Source organism: Crocodylus porosus, unplaced genomic scaffold (genome assembly GCF_001723895.1).
Source record: "Crocodylus porosus isolate Cpor-Errol unplaced genomic scaffold, CroPor_comp1, whole genome shotgun sequence".
NCBI lineage: Eukaryota > Metazoa > Chordata > Crocodylia > Crocodylidae > Crocodylus > Crocodylus porosus.
In genome coordinates, this window is record NW_017728920.1 from 14,047,671 (window position 1) to 14,069,529 (window position 21,859).

A 21,859-nucleotide genomic window follows, 5' to 3' on the forward strand; every position below is an offset into this window, starting at 1 on the left:
TTAGCATTAATTAATAGTGCATTTTATAGGTGAACAGTGACTCTAGTTACAGGGTTGTATACTTTAAATGGGACACATCGATTATAAATGGGAGATTTGATGTTTGTTATAATGCATCCCTTTTAAATGGTCTGTCTTAGCACAGTGATACGGCTCAACAAAAAGACGGGATCATCTGACAGCTTTAAAATTGCCTGGAGGTACCTCAATTAACTGTATTGCAAGCCATTTTGGGAACTCAGAAAACGAAAACTGCTACATACATGTAACATTGTATACATCCATTACTCATCATGATTTTAATAACCCACTCATATCCAGCAATTAAATCTACAAATGCCTTTTTTTAACTTTCCATATGTGGTGCCCTCCACTTTCAGTGGTCTCTAAAATATCTGGAATTGAATCACCAAAAATAGCAGCAGCTGTCACCAAGAACAATATTTAGAATGCAGGCTAAAGAGAATGCAAGCTGAGTTATCTTAATCCTAACAGCTGAATTGCTATATGAACAGCAGTAGCAAATATTTTTTCCAAGCAAAAGAGCACAACCTGTTTTTAGTACCAAAAGCATTTCTGTTGTCTCAGCATGAACTAGACTGACTCCATGAACATTATTTTTTTGCTTTGCAAAGTATCCTCACAAAAACTTTATAAAGACACATGGAGGAAGATACACGATCATAATTTTTTCTACACTTGTTATTTCAGATGTCCAAGAACAATTTAGGATTTGAAGGCAGTTTAAGCACTTCGGCTAGAGACAGATATTCAAAAAGCCTGAGCCAGAACTGATTTAATCTTTGCAGGTTAGTCTAACCTGACTAGGCTAAATCAGTTTTGTAACTGGGCAGACATCCCAGAAATGCAGGCACATGCCTGCAGTGGCCCAGGCTAGAAGCCAGGAGGTGCTAGAGCAGCTCTCCCTTCCTTCCACAGTAGTGAGCTGAGGAGGGGATGGCCAGGCCCCAGCAGGATGCTGTCATTAGCCCAGCAGGGAATTGATAACAGTGTTTATCACCCCCCTAACTCAGTGTTTATCACCCAATTAAGAAAACAGAGGGACATTACCAGCTACTTGTTGATTCTGCCTATTGATTCAGCACAGGCCTTAGCCAGCATGTGGTCTGCTAGCAAAGCAGAGGAAAGCAGGGAATTCCTGCTTAGGGGGGAGCTGCAGCTAGAGAACAGAGGGGAGGGGCCAGCCCTGCTATGGAGCAGAAAGCCCAGCCCAGCCTAGAGAGCATGCTGGGATGCTGAGGGAATCTGGTTTATCTTAAACCAGCAAGGGGTCAGGGACAGACCTTGCATAAACTGGTCTGAGCCAAATCAGTTCAGTCTGATACTATATTCAACCAGGTTTAACTCAAACCATTTTCAGCCATTTTCAAACTGGTTTATGTGCACTGAACGCCTGTTCTGTTACTGGTTTAAACTAGTTTCTGTTCATTTAAACCAGTTCATGTGTAATGTCTGTCCTTAGCCTTAGAGAATATCAAATTCTGGTCCTCCTACCCATGCTGGACTTGCTCCAGTAAAGTGCATCAACATGTATTTAATTCTAAATACATGAAAACTCTCACTGGAAAGACAACTCACATGATTAAAATAGGCATGTGCTTAAGTGCTCTCCTGGATCAAGGATACTAACAGTATATACCTACATGAGTAGTCACATTGGGTGCTTGTACACGTGAGGTGAGTTTAGTCCTTTACCTTTTAGACCCCCCTAAATTGAAACAGTGAGTTTTTAATTAAAACCTCATCAATTCAATTTCCATCACTGTATATATGTGATTGTCCTGCCAGCTGCAGGAGCAGCTGAAGGCAGCAGTGGTGAGGGGCCCAATCCTTTTTTTTCTGCAGAGCCTGCCCACCTCTCCCACAGCTGGGGGGTGAGCTGACTAATGGCTGCATCATTCCAAACGGAATCATTGCAAGCGAACTTACATTGGGATGTTGTTTAGTTTGCAACAATGCAAACTCATTTAAAACCCACAGAAGTTGGCTACGTGTAATGTGTGATGCCATAGGCCACACAAAGGGAAATTTTCATCACCCGTACATCGTGAAACCGTCACATGGGCAAGCACCTATTGATTTCATGTATTCACCTATTGAGCCAAGTATTACTTGGTGTGAGGAAGGAGGGACAGAATCTGGGCCTTACAAATTCTGGCTCATTTTCATTATGCAATGGTTTTTAAAAATTAAACCAGGCATGAGTTCCTGGGGAACAGCAAAGTAAACTCTGAGCCTGCCAATGCCTTCATTTTTCTTATTATTGGAAAAGATGAAATTCAGCTGCATGCCAGAACTCTGCTATGAAGAGTGCTAAGTTTCATGTTGTCACATTGCTCAAGTTAAATTTGAAAGCAAAGCCTTGATGAAAATTGAATCACCATTAAGATTATGCATTTTGTGTAGGAATACATGTATATGTACATATGTACACACTTTGATTTATATAGTAATTCACCTCCTTAAATATTCACATACATTAAATCAACTATTTTACTTAAGACATTTTAGGAATGTGTTTTGGTTCTGGTATCATGAATTAATATTCAGATTCCTGACAACATGTGCAAATATGTCTTTGGAAGAGGGCATTGGGGAATTTATTTAAATTTCTGTCCCAGTATAAACCCTAGAGGCAAATTTTATTTTCAAAGATACCTGCCAGGAGCAGGACAAAAATATGTAAGGAATACAAACTGGCCTATGCATAAAATCATTCCAATACAAGTACCAGAAGAAGTGTTAGTTAAGTAAAATATATTAAACAAAATAGAAATCTGATTACTGTATTTCTTGAAAACAGTATACACTTCTAATATCATTCACATGCACTTTTTATCTCCCATAATCACAAAGTAATCTAGATTTGGGAAGAAAAATAGATCTTCCATCTACTCATTATTGTTAGAATAAGCTTTACAATGCATTGGCCCCAGTGGGTGCATCCAGACATGCATGAAGATTTGGTTCCCTGGAGACAAGTAGCAGCAGCGCACCTTGCCCCGCAGTTACTTGTCCCCAGGGAACACTTGTGCCATGTGTGCTTTAGCACACGGCATGTTGCCCTGGATGGGGTAGGAGGCTGGGGCCAGCAATGTGCTGGCCCCAGCAGCCTTACCTGGGGTTCTGGGAGCCTCCTGGGGCTGCAGCCCTTGGCCAGCAGCCACAACATAACTCCAGGTGGCCTGGCATCACTTTTCAGCAGAGCGTGCTGCCCAAAAGTGCACTGCACCATTTTTTTTCTGAAGGTTATCCGGGGTTAACCACAGAGAAAAAACAATGGAGCAGTGCACACTTGGGTAGTGCACTCTTGCAGCATGGAGAACACCAGACTGTGCGCTATGTGGTGCCACACAACCATGCCCAATGAGTTCCATTGGAGTTTTGCCATTGACTTCAGTAGAGGAAAGATTTCAACCACTGAGTAGCTATGTTACTTTTATTACTCCGAATGTGTTGCTAATGGCAAAGTTTTCAAGTAACTTTACTCCTGTATTTTGAACAATGATCTCTCTTTTCCTCCGTCAGCCACATTTTTCTCAGCTCTTAGTAAGCGGTGGATTCTTTATCAGTTTCATGTAGAGTTCTTACACTGGTTTATAATCTTCAAGTTCCTCCACAGACTATATTCTTGCCAACATGTCATTCAAAATGCCCGTTCTTTCAAAGGGAAAGTGGCTGAAAGAAGACACATAACTCTTCCAAGTAAGTCCTTTCTCTGTTTCCTTTGAAAACCTCATAAGTCAAAAACAAGAGAAAAGAGCCTGCTCTTCTTTACTCCTTTCATAGTAAATAGAAAAGAAAGAATGCCTTCTAGACACTTGGAATCTTGAAGCTCACTTCTGACATCCTGATAGAACAGAATGATTTGATTCTTCCTAGCCATCTAATTAATACATCTTGTGAAAATACACTGTTAGTTATCTGTTAAAATATCAATGAGGAAAACTGTCCATATTCTCCATACAAAGTATATTTTTTACAGGCTTCATTACCGATATACTTGTCTAACGAGTGTTGAAATGTACCCCTGCTTTGCAAAGAAGTTAAGCATGTTCTTAACTTTAAACACAAGCCTAAATTCCTTTCACTGCAATGTGACTTTAGTATATAGATTTCATAGACATTAGGGCTGGAAGGGACCTCGGGAGATCATCGAGTCCAGCCCCCTGCCCAAAGGGCAGGAAGTCAGCTGGGGTCATAGGATCCCAGCAAGATAAGCATCCAATTTACTCTTGAAGGTGTTCAATGTAGGTGCTTGAACCACCTCCGCTGGCAGACTGTTCCAGACCTTGGGGGCTCGGACAGGAAAGAAATTCTTCCTTATGTCCAGCCTGAAACAGTCTTGCAGGAGTTTGTGACCGTTCGACCTCGTCATCCCTTGGGGCGCTCTGGTGAACAGACGTTCCCCCAGATCCTGGTGTGGTCACCCCTGATAAACTTATAGGTGGCCATCAGATCACCCCTGAGCCTGTGCTTTTCCAGGCTGAAGAGTCCCATGGCTCTCAGCCTGTCATCGTAAGATCTGTTTTCCTGACCTCTGATCATGCGCGTGGCTCTCCTCTGGATTCTATGATCAGTAGTTAAACATCTAAATGTCTAAAAGACATGATTTTGTTGTTGTGGTTGATAATTTGCTCTTTGCAATGTCTTTGTACATTTGACACAAATAAAGCCACCAATAGCAGTAGTTCATACTTGGATCTAAGGCTTGGCAACTGATCTCTACCAATTTATAAGGTTATAAGCATGTAGGAAACTTACAAGTGGAACATGGGAAGGATGGACTTTTCTTAGTCAAAATTGTGATGGCATACAGGGCCTGAGAAGTGCACTATAGTTTCAACTACAGTACCAAATTAAATAAAGATTTCAATCACATCAGTGAAGAGGTATGGAGCAGCTATAATTTGTGAATTTTGTAACACAACATTAGAAGTTAAGACCCTTCTCTTCCCAGGTACTTCACAATGTCTTTAAGAGATAGTCTGAAGTGATAAATGCAAAAAAAAATTACTGAAAAAATGTGTTCGGCAAAAGGACTAATTTTTAGCTTAGTTGTGCTAGACTAAGGACAGCTGTTCAAAAAGTCACCAGCAGAAGTGCTCTGACTTATCATGCTTTTCCCATAGCATGATAAATTAGAGTGGGAGTCGACCAAACAGCTGCTCGCTGGTGGGCAGGTGGGCTTGCAGCCTGCCCCCCTGCCACCTAGTGACTGTCAGCAGTGGCTGGGGGGAAAGAGGGAGTGAACAGAGCACCCCACAGTGAGGGTTCTCCCACACCTTGCTGGCTGGGATCTTGGAAGGAGTGGGCCAGGTCTGCTGTGGGGGGCTTTCTTCCCCCCCCCCCAGACTCACAAGATCTGTACAGATTGTGAGCTGTCCAAACTATATATCTGGGACATGGAATAAGGCACACAATATAGCATTAGATGTATTCTCTCTTTTTCTGTGTGTATACTGCATGAAATAATTACCACTTACACATTTACATGCCAGTACTGCACTACCAAAATATATTCTAGCCAAGTAAACTACAGTGTAGATGCTTAATGGAATTAATGGCAATTAATTTTGTACGTGGCTCATGCTAGTCCACAGTAAATTTTATCCTTCATTGTTCTAGACTGAATAGGTTATTAAGATCAAAATAATTGGAATCTGTTAGCCTAATTGTTCAGAATTAAACCCTTTCTGGTTGAATTCGCATTTCAAGTTTAGCTTCAGTTTTGTATTTTCAATATCATAAACTCTATCAATTCAGTGGTGTTCTTTGTCTGTCACACAGTGAATGGTAGGTTGATCACAGTATGTTGCCCCCTCTTGCTGTACAAGGATCAGGCAGAATGAATAGGAAGTAAAATGCTGAGTTCATAAATGAATAAGCCTACTGATATAGAAGACAAAGACTGCCAGTGGAGAAAAAGGAGAAACTAGGAATTAATGTCAAGCCCCCTCCACCAGTGGTTAAGAGAAGTATTTTTTTATGACTCTATGAGGAAAAAAAGAGTTGGCATACAGTGCACACTTTAACAGAAGGGCACGAGCTTCATTTGCTTTAGCTTGGTTTTTGCTTGACTGAAGGATGCCACTCTTTATAACTGCCTACCCTGTCAACATGTGGGATAGAAGTGATGATAACTCCAGAGAGTCTTCTTATTTCTCCCTTCAGGGAAAGGCTTTGATAAATATTGACTACTGAGGAAGTCTGGTTGAGAGTAAAGAAAAAGGACAAAAATGGCATCCATGATGATAGAAGTATATGACAGAGGTCAGATTACCAGCTGAAACTGCACAACTGCAATGAATAACAACAACATAATCTTATTGGAACTGCCTATTAACTTGTACACAGAACAAAATTACACAGGAGAAACCCTGTTGTTGCACATGACAGCTAAGATTTTTTCACAGTTGTATGTGCCTGCTGTATTTTGACTTTTTGCTACAAAAAATAAACAACAGAAATCCCATTCCCATCTCCATAGAACTGCAATTATTTAAGTAACTGTCTTGCCTAAGAGACATGTACCTGCATTTAAATTGATTCAGTGGATGAACTCTCAAAACAATCCAGCATTCATAGTGATATCTGGAGTACCATCCTTATATTTATACAAACTACATCTGAACACTAAACACAGTCCGAGGGTGACATTCTTGATATTCAACCAGAAAATACTGGCTCTGAATTCCAGACATTCCAATTTTTAACCACATCCTTATATGCTCTCTTGAAGGGTTTAAAGTCGCACCTTGAGAATGGAATAGCTAAAAACACCATTCTCGCTCCAATGCAATGCATTTTACCTGATCTAGAGAAGAACAATATTTATAATGTTTTTGAGCAATACGTTTTACCTTCCTCTACAAAAAACAAGTTTCTATAAACAAATGTAATAGCATAAAAGAGGAAATGACATTAGCACATATGACATCAGAACATTTTAGGTCCAAATTAAAATACATTATTTTTCTCTAAACAAGTTCTATTTCAATGAGATTTTGAAGTAAAGCGGTGACAATATTACATCAGGTGATGTGCTTGATCTTGGTGATTGTTTTAAAGCAAGCACACTCATCAATATATAGGTAAGTGATGACTACTTTTGAAAAGCCCTTTTTTAAATTTAAAGACAAGAAAATGGAATTACCAATGTTCTAATGGGATAAAGAATTATATCAGATTGTCTGCTGCTGGTATTATGATAGGCACTGATTTAGGTCTTGCCCATTTTCTATGACTTTTTTCTGTAATTTCATAAACTAGTTGGAGGCAGAGGTATCATGCCAAGTTATAAAAACAGCAGCTCAAGTCATTTTCACCTGGTTAAGTTTTGCAGGATTAAGACAACAGAAACAACTGTAAGGATACCCATGAAAGATTTAAAAAACAATTTTAGTCTAAATACATTTCCCACAAAATGAAAGAAAGCAATTAAAATGTAGGCCAGTCATCAGATATTGTCTAATGCTGAGGTAAAAGAAATATTGCTGAAGTGACAGAAGTCCAAGGGATTAAAGATTTCACTGACATGCTTGCCACCAACTGACTTGACATAACAAGCGAGTTATAATAGTAAGGAACAACAACTGAGGTGAAGGAGAATCCACAGATTTAACAGGGATCTTACTGGCTTTTAGCGATTCCCATTAACACGTTTGTTATTTCTAACATACTTCTAAAGTAAAAATCAATGTTCTGATTGATGCCTATTTTAGTGCTCTTTGGGGGGTGGGGGGTTCAGGCTCCCAGAGTTAAGAAGTTAGTTTAAAAATAGTGCTTTGTCCCTGTACTTTTATGGAAATGGGATTTCCTTTCATTCTTGTGATGGCAGCAGTAACTCTGTTTACTGTGCTGCAGATAACTTAAAGGAGTTCCTAACATACTGTGCTAGTGTCAAATATCAGGGACTCCTTGGTCAGCACAGTGATGCAAACTAACCTTTCATTTCCCAATATGAGTTTTTTATTATTACTACAAATGAGTTACTTATTTGATATGGTTTTTATACTTTTCTGCTTAATATTGCATAGATATTAAGATACAGATATAAGATATAAATATAAATATGTATCGATCAAAGTGCACTTCTGTGGATTTCTACCTTAGAAATTTTGCAATCAAGGAATATTCTACTGTGAATTTCTGCTATTACAATTATATATATTAGGAAATAGCTATGGTATTCAGTTTTCTTGCAAATGAATGAAATCATCTATATTTCTTAACTGCAAAGAATTTTCAGCAAGCACAAACTGCTTCAGTTTTCTCCAAGTAAGATTTTAGACTTCTTATATTTTAGCATTTACCAAGTAAATGAACTTTCAGATGCATGTGTTTATAAAATGTAAACATAATTCATAGCTATTACTATTTAAATGTAAGTCTACACTACAGGAAATAAACATAATGAATAATTATGCTGCCTTGTCAATTTAACAGAAGGAATTCTTAAATAACTAGTCATGGGGTGCTTATTCATTTGTTTTTATTCATTCTAAGAATTTGATATAGCTTTTATCAGATTTCAAACAATCATGTAGCATAGTTATAAACCAAGGACTCATGTTCAGTAATGAGGAACATCTAACAGATGGGTAAAACAGCACTGTAAAGGGTAGAAGGACAAAAATGTTATATAGACAAAGAAACAAAGATTACTTACCAGTTCAACTCTTCCAAAACCTCCAACTCCAAGTGTGTCAATGATGTTGAAATCAGACAGTTTCAGGTTGGCGAAGAAGGCAGCTTCGGCTTCATATCTGGATTTTTTTATGCGAAAAAATGGAAATTTCTTAGAGGTGCAAACATGAGTACTGCGTAATACTGTACCCGAATGGTATGAGTGTGGAACTGGGTTTACCTGCTTAATTTCCATCTTGTCTCTTAAAGTCAATGTTTGTTCACACTCATAGTTTTGTTGGTCCCAACTATATACTACATCTATTTGCACTTTTTTCAAAGCAGGTAAAACAAACATACCTACTGTATGTTGATAATGCAATTTTTTGTACTGTAACTCAATTCCAACTATCAACTGAATGCTACATTTTGACACCTTCTATTAATCTTCTTATGCAGAGTGTTTTTTGCCTTTTAGTATTTTTGGAAGATAAAGTTGCTTATGTGAGTTTCCCTTATCCACAGGCTAGCAGCAGTTTCTATAAATGTTTATTGAAAGTGGCAAGATCATTAAGGTCTCTGGAGAGAAATCACAGCCAGGTTTTATGAAATCAGATCCGATAAGATGAGGACTGGTTTTCAGTGTCTGAAATGAATGACTTCAGGCACATATTATCCTTTCTAAAGGAGCATCTTCACTTCTTTTACACTTATAAGTTTACGTGGAGTAGAAATTCCATCCTAGTTGTCCCAAAGTCCAGACGCTGTTTTGCCTGCATACAACTGGTTCATAATAAAACCAGCCAGCATGCAAATCTGACACATGCAAGTATGCCAAAATAAGCTTCCCATGAATATACTCATGAATATGAATCCCTTAAAATATCTCCTTGTTGAGGTGTATGTTATTTTTAGAAAAGTTCAGAGGGGAAATGGATGAATAGGATACACCCACTGAATGAAGTTTGCCTTTCAGCTGCCAAAAAAATTCTCCAGTGCATATGCAGAGTCACGCGCAACCTTTGATCTTCAGAAACACAGAATGTATATTAACACAGTACTGCCAGGCTTCTGAACATCAGCATGCAAAGTGCAGATTCTTTTGAGAGGTTACCAATATAAAACATTTAATGCTTTTTTTTTCATTAAACAGCTTCTTCACCCTAACATAATAAAGTGAGTAGACTTCATGTGGGACATGATTTTTCTTACAATGTTACAGTTGAGATAAAATTCATAGTATTACTAATGACCATATACTGTACATACATCAGCCTATATATCTTTTAAATGTAGCAAATCTCTCTCTCTTTTGCCTATCACTTGTAACCTAATCTAATCTGATAGTGAAATGTAGCTGATTTACTCTCACCCTATTCTATTCAAGCCATGGTTCTTTATTCTTTTTAAAAGTGATAGGACATTGTGAAGGGAGCAGGTACAGCAAAAAACCTGTTTGAAAGTAATAAAGCAGAAGAAAAAGAGCTGTAAGGAAAGGAGAAAGGTTGGAGTGGCCATAAAAAACAAATTAAAATGTAATACAAGGCAATCCTATCCTGTGGGTTCTGATGACAAATTAATTGAGCTCTACTTTATTATTTATACTGTCATCAAATCCTGTCAATAACCTTGTACCTGTGGCAACAGCACTTTGGCTGCATCTGATTTTGGAGACTAATGAGAACTGAGCCAGTTTAGTACTTGGAACAACCTTGTATGACATGTTTGCTTATTGATTGTTCTTTACTAACCATGATGTGTATATTAAAATGGCAACAGAAAAACTAGGTGCTATTAAATGAAAGATCTACTTACAAATCCCCTTCTAAATTACAAAAAACAAAATACTGAGACCAAATTCTGTCTTGATATATATATATATATATAAAATATATAATATATATGCATGTATGCATGTGTGTGTGTGTATACACACACACACACAAACAATGTCTTAAAATAACTAAAGCCAACATGAAGTAACTTTATTGAAGTTAGTTACTGGATTTGCCAGCTGTAATGAGAGAATTTGGGCCCATAAAAGAATATCAGAGCAGAGTATCTGGCCCTTGCCTGTCAAAGATACGCATTGGGCTTTTAGCTGCGTGTTACCTTTAAGACATCACAAAACCCAACCTTTAGAAACCTGACATTATATCTATTATAACGGTTAAACTAAAATATGAGAATGAGAAAACTTCTGTTCCTCCCATAGCTCAGGAATCAATCCATATCCCCAGTGATCTGTAAAACTCAGGATATAACTTCAATTCAATTTCTTCTTTATGCATTGTCATTAATTTATGTACTACTTTCTAAATCAAGAAGCAGCAAGATCTTGGAATGTGCTCTCCTGCTCAGAAAGTGTTTCATTCACACTACTTAATGCAAGCAGCAGAAAAAATACTTTGCATTCAAACAATTCTTTCCTTCTACAAGGTTGGATATGATTTCTCAATTTAATAAAAAAAGAGTAGAGACTTATTCTTTCATGTGAGAGTTAGCCTGTAATGATTCCAAAGTTACTCTCTGAAGTACATTTAGCGGTAAAGGATTAAAAGAGGAATTAAATGAAATTAAGAATATAAATAAATACAAAAATTGAATATTGCACGTATTCAGGGGCATGAACTGGTCTGGGGTATGTCAAAGAATGAACAGCTGTTGTAGATGACATCTAGGTCAATGAAGAATTAGAAGGGACGGTATGAAACAAGAGCAGAACATTTACTAGCCATGCCACAAAACAACCTAGTATATGGTTTAAGCTGAAATAACTCAAAGTGCTTTGCAACAAATAGGCATACCATAAACCACTGTTGGACATATTTCTTATTGGTTTCACCATGCAGATTTTAACACCTTTTCCTCTGACAAAAAATGTTGAGGTATGTTGCGAGGTAGGAAGTTATATTCTAAATATTGAGCCTTGTTCATGGAGCCTCTAGGTGTTTTGAGCTAGTTATGATCCTTTAGACCTGGGCTGTTGACTTTACTAGTTTAACAGACTAATGAATGTGTACTTGTATAATGAAGAAATCTCAGAAAGGTTTTGAAGTGTGGTTCAGTATCCAAAGGTATGCATAGCTATCTGACCCTACTTGAAATCTCTGGGTGCATTCTGATGAGTTCACATGTGCAGGGGCATGCGTTTCTCATGGGACAAATAACAGCGGTGCATATTTGCACCACTTCTTTTTGTCCCAGGGCATGTCCCTGCACACGTATTCCTGTACATAGCAAAATGACCTGGGTGGGGTAGGAGTGGCTGGAGCCAGCACAGGTGCTGGCCCTAGCAGCCTTACATGGGGTCCTGAGGTCTTCCTGGGGCAGCAGCAGCACCACCAAGCTGGCCACTTGGAGCCTGGCCAGTAGTCAGAGAATTACATTTTTGGTGGCTGCCATTTGGTGGCAGATTACACGTTGCTGCTGTATGTGCCATGCTGCTTGTTTTTAGCAGGGTTTTTTTGACAATGGGCTTGAGGCACTGCAAACCAAATATGTGCGCTCATTGGGATGCGCCCACTGAAGGGATGTTTGCAGCAGAGGCAAAATGTTGCAGCAAGGATATTCTTGAGTTTGTACACCTATGTACACTTTCTAACCCTGGATTGTTTAGTGAAGATGCTGTGGGGTCACCTTTACTGGCTGTTCTCACACTGGTGAATGAGTCTAGAGGGTGACTGTGGTGAAATAGCCCTGGAGTGAATTTACCAGGGTATTTCCAGGTTTGGAATGTACAAGCAGGACTGGGTGGGTGCAGAGCATCCCTCATGGGACAGACTGCTCCCCCAGTGCAGACATGGTTGAAATTCTTAATCTGGATAGCTATCACCAGCATCTGAAACAGAAGGGCTGCGCTGAAATTTTGTAACTTTTCGCTTCAAGTTGGATGTGAAACATTTAAAAGACAGCCATTCTGATGGTATTTCAAAAATTTTATTTCTGGTCCCAGGAACCTCTTACAGAGCAGAGGGAGAAGACAATGAGAAACAAAAATGCAAAAGAAAATTAATTGGCTTTTCAAATAACACCTTATTCTTCATGTATCAACAGTACACATCGGGCTTAGGGTAGAATCCTGGCCCTGGTTGAAGTAAATGGGATTTTTTTCTATTAGAGAATAAGCAATTTCATGAAAGAATTCACCTGGATGGAAAGAATGAACTCAAATATCTTTTCAACTCAAATATATTTTTACTTTAACAGAAATTTTTCAAGAATTAAGGCTGGCTTTTTAACAAAAAGATAAAGGGAGGGCATCATTTATAATTTCAATACAAGCTGAATGTACAACTCCCTCACGTTTCCTTAATCAAAGTACTATATTTATGTTTAGCTAATAGAAGATATGTCTTTATCAAATGTATACATCTAATTGATATAATGAACATGTTTAATGTGTTTGCATATAGACTGCAGATGGAAAAGCATTCAGATTAAGCTTACACATTAGTAGTTCAGGTTTGTGACAAAACTTTACACTTGTTCTTCTAAGATTTTAACAATTTAACCAACTTACTGTATTGAAATCTTTTGTCTTTTGCTATTTCTGTTTCACTCCAGTGAGTACCAGAAAAGAGGCTTTTCCTAGTTCTTGATGTGGCAGATTTAGGACTCAAATCTATACTCCACCTCCCCCACAAAAATTCAAAGAGTGTCAATGTTAATGCCCTGATGTTGCACCATTTTGGGCATGTCTACACATTCATTAATGCACCTTAGTTACTGTGCAGTAATTTTTGTACTTTTATAATCAGTATCTGGCTTTACCATGCAGTAGCACAGTGCATGCCTTTTTAGTGATGCTACTGTGCAGTAGCCTAATAACACTGCACAGTAGCATATTAGCACTCTTTCTGCTGTGATGGTTGTGCAATATTATTAGGTTACTGTGCAGTTAGCATCTTGTGTAGATGTGGCCATTTAGTGTTTATATAAGTTATATATTAAAATGAAGGTTTGCAATAGGTTTTACCCTGTAGGTTGTTCTCATGCAGAACTACAACTGAACAGAATTCCCTTTATTTTCAAAGAACAGCTAGTGAATCAAGCTATAAGTATTTGGGCAATGCAAGTTATGCAGGGAGGTGGTGGTGAGGAAAACATTTAGCTGTTTGGTATGCCAGAATGTCCATTTCCCAACTATTTAAATAATGTATTGCTGCACAGAACAATTATTATTTGAATGCATTTCAGACCTGTTTTAAACATTATTCACCTAAAGGCACAACAATCTTAATCACTTAGGCACCAAAAAGAACAAATGAAAAAAAGGACATGTGCAGAGATTTGTAATTACTTTGCCTTAGTTTTACTAAGCTAGCTCATGATTCCTAGTAAATGAACTAAACGTGTTGGGAAACATTAGACATCTGTTACTAAGCAGTCATTTCCAATATAAAACTTGGCTTCATTCCATCTTGGACACTGCCAATTAGATGTAAATTGTAATCAATTGAGAGCAAATAATAAACTCACAAGGCACATCTACATGTGACACTATGTTACCGTAGCAACACGCTACAGCAATGTATTATCAGCAGGTATAAACTATGATGCCACAGCTACATCACCATAGCAATGCACTCCCTCATTGCAGCTCATTGCTACGGTAATATAGTGGCTAAAAATAATTGTGCACTGCTAGCATGGTACAGTACGGGTTGTTACCGTGCCAAAAGAAAGTACTAAATGACAGTGCAGTAACCATGGCGCTTTAGAGGCATGTGTAGACGTGCCTACTAAAAATAATAAAATAACTAATTAAAAAAAGAATTTCAGAGCCTTTTTCAATAATATGTTCATTCTTCAATAGCTTTTTGCTAGATTTTACATTTAGTTTTATTGGCCACCTGAATTGCTCTAAATTTTAGTTGATGACAATACTATTTTGCAAAACAAATGTTGGATTGTTTGCGGAACTGTAAAATAAAATAATTTATAGAACCTGGACAACTGTTCAAGTCAGATCTATAGTAGGTCACACATAATGAGGTTAGAGATCTCAGCCTATGTAGTTGGCTCACAACACCACTGAAAAGCAAAGTATATTTCCAAACAATTAACACTGCTTGCTCAGAAAGGGGCCAGAACTGCAATAAACTGGGTCATGATTGAGGCATGTTGGTGGGACTTGTGTAGAATGGAGCACAGTGCTTACCTGTATTTGTTCTGGCTCTAGCCACCAACTTGTATTTTAATGAGAAATTATGTTCTACTCATTTTAATAAACAAAGATGTAGTTTTAATCTGTCCCTTCTTACTAATGCTTAACAATAATATTGACCCTCTATGTGAGTACTCTGCTTTAATGAATTTGAATTCTTTAACCAATCTATGATAAAGTAAAACCAAAATATCTTTATTCTTTACCCGGTGACAATATATACCTCAAATTCAGTAGAAATGAAATTGATTTAAATTCTGGTGTGCTTTACCACTTACTGGTGATTTTGATGTATTTTAAACAAAAGATTCTGTAGTGTGGCATTCTTGCAGAAAACCATATTAATATGTTGCCACTAGAAATACTTTTATATAAGCTGAACAAAATTAGACCTAGAGGAATTTGTTAGGGTCAGGAGGGGACTGATATAAAACAAACAACTTGCTTCAGAATTAAGAGTTATACCTATTAATCTCTCCCGCAGATGAATTCCTGGCCCTACTGAAGCTAATGATAAAACTCCTATTGACTTCAATAAGGACGGTTACTGAAGCCTAAGATCATTTGTAAAGCTAGGAAGATACTTAAGCATGCATGCTCCTTTAAACATTTGATTTGCTCCCCATTCCCTTTGACGGGACAAGTCATACACTTAAAGTTAAGTGAGGAGTAATTTATGCGGTGGGTCAGTACATTTTTTATTATGACAAATACATCTAGAGTGTCTGTCCATGATTATATTAAACAACATCCAGTCAACTCCTGTACCACAACATTTTTTGAATGCGGTCCTCTCTTGATTTATGTAAAGTATATTTGCCAGCAGTGACAATAATGAGCCTGCTGTTTTAGGAAAAGTAATAAATTAAAGGTAATAAAATGGTTTAAATTAGATAACAATGTTTTTAGGTGATGAAGCTGTAACTTGGAACAGTTTAAAAGAAACTCTAGGGAAACAATTTTTAACACCACCTAGATAATTTTTTCACTTCATTTTTTTTTCTATATGGCTTGGGCGCACAATTTATTTATACATGATAAATTACAGAAGCCGGTGTCTTCTCATGACTTAAAATGGCCACAGCAATACACTTGGAACTAGGGACATAAGTTAGTTTCTAAACTAGATTTGTTCATATCAGCTGGAAAATGGAAGTTCAGTTTGAAGTATTAAGAGCAGAATATACACATATACATTAATTCAAGCACAGTTAGTACTCATCTTTGTAAACAATATAAATAAGCAAGAGCAACAAGTGGTAGGTAGAATTATTTTTCCCATTCTTACTGTCACAGAATCCAACCTTTTTTCTTTTTTTCTTCTTTTTTTAATATAGACATAGGTTTTATTTTAAAGGTCAAGTTCACATACTTTTATCCTCACTGCGTGACTTGCCTTCAGGCAATATGAAATTTATGAATGAACATATGGGCAAAAGCAAAAAAAGTTAACTTCTCATGTCAGTTCTGCGTGAGATCCTTACCTGCAGCTATGCCCTGTTTGTGTGGGAGACAGAAGATAAATCACCTTGCTCTTAGCCACATTCTGGCAATAGTCAGAAGTACAGTAGATTGACAGAGCATACTACAATCAGCATGATGCAGAGCCTGGAAATGCCTGTAAGCAGATCGTCAGAGGCATGTACGCCAAATCTGCGTGTTTCTTTATAAGACTGAACAGCTGCAGATGCTGATTGTTCTCTCAAAACTTCCACCCTAAGTGTAGACACAGTTTATCTTCTAGAATTTGCTCAGTGGCTCACAGTCAGCTTCAACGATGAGCTCCATTTGGGTTTGGACTGCGGAGATGTTATTTATTGGACCTCTGTAGAACCAGAACCGTGTAAAGGATAATAACTATATTACTGTTTAAGGGCTCAGTCCTGCGAAGTGATGAGCACCCTGATCTCTCCCTAGATCTAACAGTATTTAAAGACACTCAGCACTTAATTATCATTGGGTTTAGTGAGTTGAGCTGGTTTTGCTGGAGAAAGACAGAAAACAGCAACAGTCTGACTTTCCTCCATAGAACCCTTATGTGAAAATGCTGTGTTTTGTCTCTCCCACCATCATTTTAGAAGCTCCCTCATAAGAACCATAAATGCCATACTGGGTCAGACCAAGGGTCCATCTAGCTCAGTATCCTTTTTCCAGCTGTGGCAGAAGTGGATGCTATACAGGGAGAACATCAAACTGGATATCTCTAGAAATATCTATCCCCTATTCAATACCCTCCCCGGCATCTGCCATTTATTAGGTTAGAGATGCCAGATATCACCTCCAACATCTCTTAACTCAAAAATGCCCCTTCACTTTGAGTTACAACCCTTCTGTCCCCAAATAGACACTTTTAAAAAACAGTCCTGTTCTTCAGCTGTTTTATGGACAAATACATAGGATTACAGAAAAGGCTGTATTCATATTTATGTTCCATCCAAATACTGTTTTATTACCTACTAATACAGTTTCACAAAATCATATTGGGATTCCTCTGTTTTAGTGAAAGACAGAAGTATTTTGATGAGATTCCAAACTGTTGTATAAAAATACTGGTACAATGAGATTGTGACTTTCTACAGGATTTTAATTTTTGCTGCTACAGCTCTCAGTGCTGCTAACCAGAAGGAACTTGCTTGTTATTTCCATGATTCTGAAGAGAGTTCTCTGCTCTTTCTACATGCACATGGAACAGAAGTATATCCTGAAATATTTTCTGTACTGTATTTGCTGTTCTAGTGTTAACTCATATCTGCAGGTGACAGGTAGCAGCAGCAGCTGAAATAAAAAGTATTTTTTTACTTCATAAAATAGGAACAGATGAAGATCTACTCAACTCCCAATATAGTAACAAGGAGCAAAAAAAAAAGGCAAAGATTATCATATTACTCTTATACCCTAATCTTGCTTTTCCTATATAATACTAAAAAAAGAAATAAAGAAAGCATACATATATATAGTTTGAGAAAAAATAATATAAAGAAGAGGACTATAACCTTTCCTTAGTTCAGGTCTCCTTTTTTTCCAGACCAGGATCCTTCTGAGGTCAGCAGTGCAGTGGCTTTAATTCCTGGTTTAGCTGCTACCATTTCATTTTACCCATTTTACTTTCTACTGAAAATCCAAATCAGAGAGATTATATTTGGCTTTTTAAAAGCAATGCAAAATGAGATGCTTATGTTTGTGGCAACTATGCAATTGAAAAATCACACCTGAACAATTACAGTAAAAAGAAAGGCCATCTTTTCAAGTTAATATCGCTGAGGCTATGACTTTTGATTTTACCTACTTGTGATGTACTTGCCTTGTATGAATTCCAAAACAGGAGAAATTGCATACCTCCTGGTTTAGATTTTCTAACAGAAAGTGAACATTTGAGTTGCAGCTAAAACAGACATTAAAGCTATGGCATCGCTAACTTCCTCTGGAAGGGGAAGGAGATCTGAAATCAAAAACATAGAGTTAAAAACTAACAGAGAAATATATTGTTTTTTCACTAGAAAAGATTTACTCACTTAGTAACTAGTATCATAAAATAATATACATGTAGTTTCTAGAGCCACAAGTTGTTATAATGATTTTAGTTTCATTATAAAAATTTAGCTGGTCCAAACTTGGAATTGCTGTTCTGTGGGAGATGCTGACATCACGAAATTTGTTTTCATTCCAATTTGGAGCAAACATTAACACTTCCCCCCCCAGAATGATACTTTTGTAAAAGATTCATTTAGAAAATTGTATATGTGTACCTTTTTGAAACCTCATTTCAAAAATATATATTTTTATTTTTAAATATAGTTTATTTCATGTATTTTTATTTTATATTATTTGCATTAGTTTTACATAATTTCATGACATGTCAGTAGTGCAGAAGTAGCTTATACTGATATGCCACACTTCATTACTACTACTGCCATGGTGTGTCATGATATGTACTACTACAACTGACATGACATAATACATATTTGAAAATGTTCTATTTGATTTTATTTTATTATTATACTATTTTAAAAATAATGACAGCTGCCACTTAGAACTGATTTAAATATTGTAATATATTTTCTAGAACCAAGTGGGTCTTGAACATGTTGAAATGAAACAATCTGACACTTAGGACAAGACTACAAAATAAGCCTTCAGTACATGACTTAGACAAGGAGTTATTTTCAATATCCTATGAATAGTCTAGGTAAATGATTCAAGGCTAATACAGCAATCCTGTTATCTGAAGATGATATTAAACATTTTTTTTCTGACAAAAATACATTCTGACAAATGTTTATTATTAGCTTTAACCTGTTGCACTAAGGATAATTTCCAGGGACTACAGTCCATAGGGTAGGATTGTGGACACTTTGCAGTGGTAAAGCTAGCACAAAAAGACAAGTTTCCTGGAGCATGTATTGAGTTTTAGTCTCCAAAATATTATTTACACCTTTGTAAAGTATCTACTGTTTAGAATAGTACTAAAACAATTCCATGTGCATGTACCACACAGACAAAACATTATTGACAGTTTTGGGTTACTTGCTTTGTTTTTGTTTTACTGAAAGGGTTGAGGAAGTCCAATAGGCCTTTTACTAGAGTTATTTCCATTTCTGGATACCATTAAAGAATCTCTAAAGAATATCTAACCTGGCAATAGATAGATCATAAAGGCCAAAAGGTATCTTTCCATTGATTTCAGTTATTAGAATAAAGTAAAAACGTTTTGTTTGTTTGCTTGGTTGGTTGGTTAGCAGGAAAGTCTGGAAACACTGAAAAAAACATTTGAAATCTATGAAAGAACATTTAAAAAATAAGGACAAAAATCAGGTTGAAAAATTCATTTTGGCTAAAACTGAATTCTGATTTTTTTATGTTAATTGTATATGATGTAACATACAATAAAAAACACTGAAATGTCATTTCAAAATAGGAAATGGAAAATAGAAAGCTTTGGTTTCCAAAAAAACATGCTTCCAGAAAATGTTTTATTTTTGATAAATTTGGATTTTCCTGACAGAAAAATATTCCAGCCACAATCTAGGAAGCAAATTGAAAGGAACAGACTAGACCCTGCAGACTACTGGACTGAAGAATACTATGCTCAAAAGACATCACTAGCAGCTGGCTGGGAGAGATACTGTTTTATTAGAATCCTCAGAATCATTTCTATGCCAGTGACTTGCCCTTATTGCAGTCACTGCTATCACTTTCTTCTCAGTGATGGTTTTAAATATTCTCAAGTGAGCCATTACTCCTGGCTGCAAAACAATAGATATTTTGCACACTGGATCTTTATATTACATTTAAGCGTTGATTCTCTGGCTACACCTAGCCTCTACTCTCTACAGAGAGAGAGAGAAAGCGAGAGAGAGAGAGAATTAATGAGGTTCATTTCAACAAGGATGTAGAATTAGACTGACATTGCAGAACTAAAAAATAGGCACATCTCAGGGAGAAAGCTTATTGTACAGATGATGAGAATAAATTGAGATCACAGCACTATCATTTTGGTTTTCTGAACTTTAGTATTGCAGTGATCAACAAGATCAAGGCCTTAATGTCCTTTCCCATCTCATCTCTACTTATATACCCTTCTGTGTCTGACTTCCTGCAATCAGGGACCAATGAAAAATGTCTTACATTTGAAGGCTTGTCTAACTTTATCCCAGCTATATCATTGGTCCAATAAAGATATCACCCTAAGAAATCCTGGCCTCTTGCATAATTACTGGACCATCACAGCTACAACATCACTCTCATGAATGACGCATGCCCCTGGTGGCTGGTGGGGCACGGCAGTGGTGAGACTGTGGTGGCAGTAAGCGGGGGATCTCCTGCTGGTGCTATCAGTGGCAGGGGGCCAAGCACTGACCAAAGGTCAGCAACCAGCCACAGCCACCAGCAGCAGCCAGCAGGGATTGCACGCTCCCCACATGCCACCAGCGGTGTTGGTGGTGAGCGGTGACTACCTGCAGGCATGGCCAACAGTGTTGGTGGTGCCTTTTTGTAGGGAGTGCACCGCCATGCTCAGAGTGTGGACGTGCACCTGCATGCACCTGCTACGCATCGCCCCTGATCACTCTTATGCTACCTTACATACCAACAGCGGTATAACTAAGCAATCCTTTTGGCTTAAAAAACAGCCGATGGAGGTGAGGGGGGAACAGAATCTGGGATTTTCTCCAAGAACAGCCTTACTTATCTTCTCAGGAGCCCAGCTTAAGATTTACCTCATTCTTTGCTTACCATGTTCCCACCTATCTCTCTACCTCCCAAGTTCCCTTTTATCAGCTTGTTCTCCCTACAGCCCCTACATCAGGCTTCCTCAGGGATGCTGCTAAGTGTAGCAGGAATCAAAGGGAAGGGAGTGGTGATGGCTAGAAAATTAAAGGTTTGCTTTTAGGACTTGGCTCGTAGATAAAGTAGATATTGCATTAGAACAATGGTCATGGGAAAATACAAGTATTAATTGGTTTCTAAAAGCCTGTTTGTGACAAAGTTTCCTTCAAGGCCTACTGTGTCTAGAACCAGCAGACACCATGTCTGAAGTCAACGAACAAGCAGGCATCGATACCAGTAAATAACCAAATTAAGATGCATGCATGTGATGGGTTTGTTGGAACAAAGGAATATGCTGACAGGATAGAATGTGGACAATATGATGACCACAAGGAAACCAGTCAATGATGTCCGGGAATGAAGAGTCATCAGAGGAGGAAAAGGATACAAAAGGAGGGATTTCAGAGCAGGAAAGGGTCCCCAAGAGGGAAACCCAAGACCACCATGGACAGAGGGCACTCCACCAGCCCATCTCACCCACTCCACTGTTGTGGATAGCGGGGTGCGGGGCTCGACCCTTGACCTCCAGGCTGCTGACATCTGACATTCAAGAAAGAACCACAGGGTGAAGCTTGAGTACTGGCCACACATACCTTCCCTCTGTGACAGATCCAGGACTGGTAGATATCGAATTGGGGAAGTTACTTTATTTGCTTTGCTTGCGTTATTTGTATTTGCTATCACTGTATATCAATAAAATTTGCCTATTATCAAATG

General features: G+C 37.8%; 1 protein-coding gene across 2 annotated transcripts in view; it reads right to left on the reverse strand.

Moving 5' to 3' along the window:
* PRKG1 (protein kinase, cGMP-dependent, type I) overlaps nucleotides 1-21,859 on the reverse strand; it is a 1,071,278-nt gene that overhangs the window by 51,205 nt on the left and 998,214 nt on the right. For both annotated transcript variants that reach the window (XM_019538593.1, XM_019538592.1), the window contains exon 10: nucleotides 8,693-8,789. In XM_019538593.1, the coding sequence (XP_019394138.1) occupies nucleotides 8,693-8,789 (97 nt within the window). The remainder of the gene's footprint in view (nucleotides 1-8,692; nucleotides 8,790-21,859) is intronic.